The 9,727-nt window shown below is 37.5% G+C and overlaps 1 protein-coding gene across 1 annotated transcript in view; it reads left to right on the forward strand.

The window, feature by feature from the left end:
• LOC136871329 (protein FAM76A) overlaps nt 1-8,807 on the forward strand; it is an 82,457-nt gene extending 73,650 nt beyond the window's left edge. Inside the window, exon 6 of the mRNA XM_067144973.2 lies at nt 7,998-8,807. Coding sequence (XP_067001074.1) covers nt 7,998-8,234 — 237 coding nt within the window. The 3' untranslated portion in view covers nt 8,235-8,807. The remainder of the gene's footprint in view (nt 1-7,997) is intronic.
• The last annotated feature ends 920 nt before the right edge of the window (nt 8,808-9,727 follow it).

Genomic DNA, 9,727 nt, shown 5'->3' on the forward strand with positions numbered 1-9,727 from the left:
ACTTTGGTTGTCCAAACTCCATGGACCAGGGGATGGAATTAATTTTTTTAACACACATTTTTTATTTACAATAGCCTGCACTGGTCGAATGCCCTCTAACATTTCATTTATTTTCCCTGTTGCTGTTTATTCTCTTCTTGAATACCTGTACAGATTTTGGAAAAGGATCAAACACTACCCCTGGTAAACTGTTCCACTCCTTCACGCCCTTCCCAATGAATGAAAATTTACCCCAGTCGCTTCTGCTAAAATTCCTTCTAATTTTATACTTGTGGTCAGTTCTGCCAATATAATTATTTTCCAACTGAAGCCTCTCACGGATTTCTCCCCATGCTGCTTCTCCTGTATAGGCTCTATATAATCCTATAAGTCTAGTTTCTCCCTTCTCTTACTTACAGTTTCCCACCCAAGTCCTCTAACATTTCTGATACACTACTGTTTCTCCTGAAATCCCCTGTTACAAATCTTGCTGCTTTCCTCTGCACACTATCTATTTCTTTTATTAGGTATTCTTGGTGAGGATCCCAAACACTGTTTGCATATTCCAATAATGGACGAACCATACTCAAGTAACTTTTTTCTTTTAATTCTTTGTTGCATCCTTTAAATAGTCTCATTATGACATGTAATGATCTGTATGCTTTCCCAACAATGTCATCAATATGACCCTTCCAGTGCAAATTACTTTCAAATCTCACACCTAAGTATTTGCACTTGCCATCTTTTGGGATAACTACCTCATCCAAAGTATATTCAAATTCAGTTTTAAAACTCCCGTTTGTAAAAGTTGTAACAGTTGATTTGCCTCCATTAACCTTCATATTATTTTCTTCAACCCACTGTTGGATACTTTCAAGGTCCCTTTGTAATTCTGAACAGTCCTCAATGTTATTTATTTCCCTATATTTCCCTTCATTTGGTCATCACTTAAGAAAGACATTACATGTCAGAAAAGCAAAGTTTTTAGGCATACCCACAGTGCAGTTGGAACTTATATACCAGTAACATCAAGATTTAGTCACATTAATGCCGACCTAGTTGGTCCTTTGTCCCCATCACAAGGATACTGTTATATATACTATCATCAATGCTTAACGCAGAGGCCTGAGGCATTTCCCGTTATTGACATCAGAGCTGAAGCAGTTGCATTTGCACTGTTATCTACACGGATTGCTCACTTCGGAATGCCACAGACCATCACTGCAGACCGTGGAAGGGCAATATGAAAGCCAAGTTTACAAGTGCTGGTGGCTACAGTGGGTGTAGTCCACATCAAGACACAGCATACCATCCAGTGGCAAATTGTAGAATTAATATTTGAATATTTAAACTTAAAATGTAAAAAAAACCATCAATAATCTGTTAACCCATTCGCATTATATGATGAGCTGTTGTCATGCACGATGTTTTGGCGTGTGAATCAAATGACAAGTTCAGCACAGTGCCTCACTTATATTCGTATAATATAATATATAATATAATATAATACAATATAATTTCTAACAGTACACACTGTAGGGAACTAGAGGCATTTACTATTGGTAAACAATGCTGTGTATTTCTGTGTGACACTGGGATTGTTGAATAACAGTTTATTTTCATTGGTATTCATTATGCAGTAGAACCGGCTTCGTGGCAATGACGAGAGATTGAAAGCTCTTGTAGTCATTGTTTTATATGGTGTTTATGCCAATAATGACGTTTTGGAAAATGAATCCGAGTTCAAGGATGGTGATAGCAACAGTGAAAGTTTCTGAAGTGAGCAGAATATTGAAGAAAGTGAGAGTGAAATTGCTGTGCCAGGTTCTTCCAGACGCACGCAGTTGGTGACACAAAAGAACCGTAGTGATTGGAAGTTCGAGAAAAGAAAGACAATAATTATGATATATATCCATTTCATGGATACAACAGTGTTTCAGAAATACTTACGATTTTTTTGGAGTACACTGATCTGCTCTTTTTGAAACTACAGTAGAAGTCCGCTATAGCGAGTACGGCATATAACGAGAACTCCGTTGTGGCGACGCCTTTTTTCTGTCCCTTCAAAATCCCTATATTAAACTGTGTATCGTTCTTCGGTTACAGCGAGAACCCTATCACTGGCGCATCCGTTATTACGAGCGATTAAGCGCGCGCGATTTTTTCCGTTACCAATATTTATACACCCCAGCGATGATATTGCATGCGATAGATTACCTTCGGCATCGTTTCCTCGCTATGTGCACTAGCGATTTATCTCGTCTACATTCGAAGGCGATGTCGGGGTCGATTAGTAATACCCGCCGACAGCTGTTCCGTAAAGAAAATTCGAAATGAAAGAGAACATATTTTCGTAATGAATACGTAAATAACGTGTCCGATAACGGTTGTTAACTCGTTACAAATTAAGGCTGACTAAACTACCGCTTAATTTTGAGGCTAAATACTGCAATTAAGTAAGAATGGGATAAACCTCGAGATATGGCAGAGTGCTTAATTGATTTCAGACGTTAGTTTATATTTTGTCGCGTCTGGTTAAATTACGGAAAGGCTATTATGAAATTTTATAGCGAGAAAGTTATAGTTTCTCTACTGGCACTTGAAGTGTGTTTTCATCATACGTATAGTACGGTTAAGTTAGGATACGTGATGCTGTTTGAATAAGAAAACTGAAACGTTTGCAACAAAATGCGATCGATCATCTTCGGTACGGTATAGTTTTCTCACTTTGTGCATTTGCGATCTCTCTCGTTGACATTCAAAGGCGATGTTGGAGTTGATTAGTAACACCCATCGACTGCTGTTCTCTAAAGAAAATTCGAAATGAAAGAGGATAACACGTTTTCATAATAAATGCGTAAATAACATGGCCAATAGCAGTTGTTAACTCGTTATAAATAAAGACTGAAGTAAACGATATCTTCATTTTAATGTAATATACGGAAATTAAGTAAGAATGTGATACACCTCAAGATATGGCAGAGTACATCACTGATTTCAGAGGATATTTCATATCTTCTCGCGTCTAGTTACGGCTATTTACATGTAAATTTTTCGCGTGGAGGTTATTTCTCTACATGCGTTTCAAATATGTTTTCATGATAGGCTACATATACGGTTAGGTTAGGTGACGCAGTTTGAAGAAGAAAGCTGAGGTGTTTGCCACAGAAATCTCTGGAGTGATACCGTATTTTTCGGAATCCAGGACTTTTTTTCTCAGAATCTCATGCGAGAACTCAAGGGTTGTTGCATTCGTGGCCTAACAGTAAGTTAATTGATACCACTGGCAACTACCGCGGTAACCACGCTGCTGCTTTCCACACGCGCACAGAACTCGTTGACAATAAACGACCGCCTCTTTACCACACATCGCTAGCCGCGACAACCGGTTGTGCAGTGCCTGTGTGTTTCTCAAACCTGCAGAATGGCATCAAAACATGCGACCCTTCGAATTCTTAGAAAAGCCATGGCTACTCAGAGGCAGAGTCATAACACGTCTATTGTACTTGACGCTTAGTAAAATTAAGGTTTCTAGACAGCAGGAATATTTTCGTGATGGATAGTCGTATTGTAAAGATACGTGGAAAAGGTATTGCCGGCAAATTTTCAACGGGTTCTAGTCGATATTATGATGCTAATTTTAAGTTGGTTTATTAAACACTCGAAAATGTAAAATAATTGTGCAGCCGCAAGAAAACACGGCATAGGCCTAACTAAAGCCAGTATTTGGCGTTAGCGTGAAAACAAAGAGCTAAAAACTGCGTACTGTACAAAAAATGCATTCAGTGGTCCGCAACAAGGACGCTTTAAAGAAGTCGAAGATGAAATTGTGAGGTATGTGCACGAAAAACGCAAGGGCGGAAGGGCCATACCGTGGCGCAGTAAACTCATTCGTTGACTTTCAACGTTCGTGATTAAGCCTACACATCGCTAGCTGCTGAATTTGGCCGAACCCGACAAGCGAGACGTGCGTGTAGCGGTAGCCGGTTATATCTGACGCTGCGTAAAAATAACAGTTTTATAGACAGCAAGAATATTCCTGATGTATCGTTGTATTGTAGAGACGCATGGAATAGGTATTGCCGGAAAATTTTCAACGAGTTCTTTTCGGTATTATGATGCCAATGTTAAGTTAATGGTCCTTAAACCCGCGATAATAAAGAATAATTGTGCAGCCACAAAAAGAAAAGAAATACAGCGTGACGAAAGTCAATGTCCGGCGTCTAAAAATGCGTAGGCCTAATGTACAACAAGGTATTCGTATGATTTTTACAAACTTCTTTTTGAGCCTGATTTAAATTTTTTGAAGGAAAAAGTGGAGTTCATCTTGGATTCGGTACTACGGTACTATATTTTTTCAGAATGATATTAAACATATACTTTCACATAATATCGGATTACGAAAAATAACAAACAAGTAAGCCGTAGTGTGGATATCATCTGCGGAAACACAAGTTTTGAACAAAATGATTGCCGTTTCATACCGATTTTAATGTGCATGAAGGGTTTTCCGACTTTTATACAAAATCGGATATAACGACAATCCGTTATAGCGAGTAAATTTTCGCTGTTATGAATTCTCGCTATAACAGACTTCTACTGTATTTCAAATGAAACATTTGTACCATAGCCAACAGTCACACTAGGAATGAAGAATGGGTAAGTCATAACCTTCAATGACATGAATGCAAAATTTGACTGAATTTTCTGCATTAGTTTTTGTTTTATGCAAGTTTTCGTGTAACAGATACGCTCAAGCTGTGGGCGGCCAAATTAAATCTGATTCTGCAGACATGAATGGGTTAAGTCACTTCTGGAACCAGATGTACTCATAATTTTTCTTTCTGGACCCTTGTGGCCACTCATGTGAGTTGATGCCATTTCCATGGATAAATAAAATTTAAAAAGTCATGTGGTTTCTGGAAATCATAGGAGTACTGTTGGTTCCTGAAGTGACTTATTTATATTATTGGTGGTGTTTTACATTTTAAGTTACAATATTCAAATATTAACACAATGTGGATGGGTCCCGAGAAAACTCATGTTTGCCTGGCCGAACGTTGCAGGCGGATCCCGAGTTATCTCATGTTAGCTTCAGACTGAATTTTGGTGCTACCTTTTGGGATATACAAGAACTGTTTGAAGGTCACGGGTGATAGAATTCTGTTGTGGATGGTTTTGCCCAGTCAGATACTTGCTTTTCCCTCCATATACACCTTAGCAGCCTGTATAACCAATGTAGACCAAGAGGTCTTGCTTCCTTTATCATTTCCACACATATTACAATGTAATATGTTAATTCAATTCCGAGTAATTGTAATATGAAGTTGACACTTGATATGCAGTCCTCAGCAGTTACAACTCCAGAAAATAAGAAACATCACATAGAGGCAGCCTGTGGTAGGATTATATCAGACATGTTGCTCCATGCTATCCGTTCATTCTGCAGCCAATACCAAGTGTGCGGGAAATAATGGGCAACACTTTGAATGTTTAATTATGTAATTGAATGCGACAATTCTCTAACAAAGGTATTCCATACAGTACTGAATGCATACAAGAACAAAGTTAATCAAATGTTGACATATGCATGTAATGCGCTGTTACAAACTGTTTATACTACTAAGTTGTATTATCACTATTTTTGGTTCATCTCATTTTCTCCGATAGACACGATTGAACTGCTGAGGAATGTACCTCCAGCATCACCTTTTCATTGCAATTACTTGGGATTGAATTATCGTATTACACTGTAACAAACAATATTATTAATCTCTTTTTTCCTTCTTTTAATTATGTTAAAGAAAATAGGGTGTTTCCATTTAAAAAAGCAAAGTTTGTGTTGAAAATTATACTTCCGTCCCGAGCTTGATAGCTGCAGTCGCTTAAGTGCAGCCTGTATCCAGTATTCAGGAGTTAGTGGGTTCGAACCCCACTGTCGGTAGCCCTGAAGATGGTTTTCCGTGGTTTCCCATTTTCACACCAGGCAAATGCTGGGGCTGTACCTTAATTAAGGCCATGGCCGCTTCCTTCCCAGTCCTAGCCCTTTTCTGTCCCATCGTCACCATAAGACCTATCTGTGTCAATGCGACGTAAAGCCAATAGCAAAAAAAATACTTCCGTACATTTTTTAATGAATTGTATCCACTAACTTCATTGAGCTCCCTCTTAAAATTCTGTCTGTGAAAGTTGTTTTTCAAAATTCCTTGTTGTAAGAAATATGGCTGGTGGTAATGCCTAAAGTTGTCGCTAGTCATTCTTCCACAAAAAAAGGGCCGTTAGAACAGGAGGCTGATAAATTAAAGTTACAAAATTTTAGAATCGGGAAATAAGCCTATTTCATTATATAATTAGTTACAGTAGGACCTACAGTATACTACATCTCACTTCATACCCGACTCTGTAGAGAAACGAGATTTTTTTTTTTTTTTTTTTTTTTTTTGCTAGGCGCTTTACGTCGCACCGACACAGATAGGTCTTATGGCGACGATGGGATAGGAAAGGCCTAGGAGTTGGAAGGAAGCGGCCGTAGCCTTAATTAAGGTACAGCCCCAGCATTTGCCTGGTGTGAAAATGGTAAACCACGGAAAACCATTTTCAGGGCTGCCGATAGTGGGATTCGAACCTACTATCTCCCGGATGCAAGCTCACAGCCGCGCGCCTCTACACGCACGGCCAACTCTCCCGGTGAGAAACGAGATTGGGGTTAGACACACATATGGGCTCTTTCACCTGGTACATTTTAAAATTTTGGCAAGTTTCCTGGCAGAAATTCATTTCTTTCAAGAATCAAGTTTCTTGTTTTCTCCAATGTCAAAACAATCCTTGACTTCACACATTGTAAATTATACAGTACCTGACTACAGCTCAACTAGTCGCCAAACTGAACATGAATTAAATTTTTACAGAACCACTGGGGTGAAAAATGATTACATTACTCTGTTGTCACACAGTGTGGGGTTTTTTTTGTTGTCATAAAACAAGTGTGGAGAGTACTTCGTTGTGTTTATTTATGATTTTGTTCAATTGCATGAATAATCCACAAATTAGATAACCTGCTCATGAACAATCAGGAGTTTACTGTATAATGAATATCTTTCTTAAGAGTGCTTATGCGGAATATGTAGCTATATTAAACAGATAACATTTTTTTAAGAATCACACTATGCTTTACAGTGGTATGGCATGTCTTGCCTCACCACACCACCATTTGTGTTTGTGTTGTAAGTTGGGTTAAAGACTGAAGTGCAGTTTCCAGGCATAAACAAGAGTGGTGAAAAAGAGATAATAGGCCTATTCACCATGTTTAATAAGTTGTGGAGGCTTTATTTACAGGAAATTACAGTGTTAGTATGTGCTTTGTTTTCATGTGTGAAACAATGAAACTATGAGATCACATGTTGAATAAAACACATAGTTTTATTTTTTCTGCAACCTGGAAATTTATTAAAGCAGTTATTTCATGCAAATTTGTTTAAAAAACCTCATATTTCATCTTTTATTAAGTGAACACAGAATATGGAGTTAGAATAATTTGTATTAAAAGTGTGCACCACTTGCTGCAACAGCTGTAACCAGTAGCATGTTGGGGACGGTACTCAGAGAATGTTATGGAGTGATTTTTGACTTTTTTTGAAAAAAATTTACAGCAGACAGACTATAGCTTTCAGTATTGTTAATGTCAGCGCAGATTTATTTATTTTTTCCCGTTGTTTATATAGTCAAGTACTGTATATTATGAAAAATCTTTTATTTTATTTTGAACTAATCCCTCAATTAATAATGATCTTATATAATCATTTGTAAACATGGCATACTTGAAGTGTGTGCGTAATGCCTGTCTTTATTTTTCCCCTGTCACTGATATGTCAATCCAAATTTTAGTCTGCCTAATAATAGTCATCTTGAAATAGCAAGATTCATTATTACTAGATGATTACTCGATTCATTATTATTATTACTATTATTACTACTACTACTACTACTACTTCTACTACTACTACTTGTTATTATTTCAGATCACTGAGCTGAAAGCAAAACATTTTACAATAGAAAATGAACTTCGTGGAAAGATGAAGAACATGCAGAAAGATTACGACACCAAGGTTGAAACCTTGTCATTGAAGGTGAAGACATTGCAGAAGGAATGTGCCACTCTATCCAAGAGTGGGAAGAAGAGCCTCTTAGCGAATCGTGAACTGGCCACCAGTGGTACGGGTAGTGGGAGCGGTACAGATAGTCCCTCACTAGCGTAGTAAAGGTGGTTAGCTAATTAGGATATGTATCCAGCAACCAAGGCATGTAGCAATTTTGGAATCCATTGTTCTTGGCATGTAACTGCACCACCAGCCTCTAGGGCTGGCTAAGTGTAGAAACAATGTTATGTCAGATTGTTACTTCATGAGAAGAACAAGATTTTTTAAAAGACCAAAACTCCAGTAACTGAAGAGTCTGATCTAAAACTTTAGATGAATATTGTCATTTTATAACATTTTACTTTTTTTAATTTTTGTCTTTTACAGACATTTTAAAGATGGATTGTATTGATTTGAACAATTAAATGAAAAGAGATAACAAAGAAAATATTAGGATACTTGTCAATGAGTTGAGCTCTTTTAATTATAGCTCATATGTTATTTTATGCTACAGTTTTTCATTGACTTTCTAGTTAGAAGGTTTCATACATTTGTTTCTATGTATTCATTGACACCATTTTAACTGATATTAATGCTGCTTTAAGTTATTTTCTACTTTAAGTACGTAAGTAAGTAAGTAAGTAATTTGTCTTTATTCGTGGTGAAGTTAGGGCTCAAGGCCCTCTCTTACTGTACACTTAACCACAACACAATTTAGTAGCATGTCCATTGTTTTTTAATATTAGAAATATAGTACCTCAGTTCAGTGCACTTCACTACTGGGAGTCAGGTTGTTGTTTTAACTTTTTATGTATGTACGTTGATTCAACTTGAAATAATCAACGGCAATGAATATATTGATGTTCATTTGTAAATTGATTTAACATTTATTTCCAGAAAATAACAGCTGAGGGAATATGTTATAAAATGTGTAACATTAACTTGCATCTAGTGCCAGAGGAACTTGGTAGACTCATTGAACAGGAATCAAACTCATAATTCTATATGGATGAGTATGTACAGAAAGTAATGGGCAGTTGAACAAAAATGGAACAAAAACTGCTACTGGTATGTAGGGCTGAATTAATTGTGAAATTGCAATCTAGAAATAGTTCAATAATTCAGACTATTGAAGATGTTATATTTTCTTTCTCTCCCTGATGTCCGCGAACTCTTTATGTTTCCCAGTCAAACTCAATATATTGATTGTCTCTTTTCGAGTGTGTTGTCTTCTAGATTGTTGTACACTCACAAGGCCTGGTTTATCATCAGGCTGTAAGCCATCACACCTGGTGTGGGTCTGCGGGTGCTGTTGTCCATTCTGAATTCTCTTTTTGTATCCAAGACTCGTATAAGTTTTGAAAGTGATTGCAGTTCTCCAACTGACTTGCTAGGAGATTCTCTGTCTCACTTAGCCATTAGCAGTCTATGTGCCACATCTGCAAGGCAGCAACTTCCTGTTGAATTTATGTGTCATTTCGTACACAAAGTCCCCAAGGGTGAACTCTTCTGTCTGTAGACATTGGTTCTCCCTTAGTTGAGGTTTGGTAATGGTCGCCCAACCCTCAGCCAAACATTCGTAAGTAGTACCATGTATTTTCGCATATGGTAGT

This window comes from Anabrus simplex, chromosome 1 (assembly GCF_040414725.1).
Source record: "Anabrus simplex isolate iqAnaSimp1 chromosome 1, ASM4041472v1, whole genome shotgun sequence".
NCBI lineage: Eukaryota > Metazoa > Arthropoda > Insecta > Orthoptera > Tettigoniidae > Anabrus > Anabrus simplex.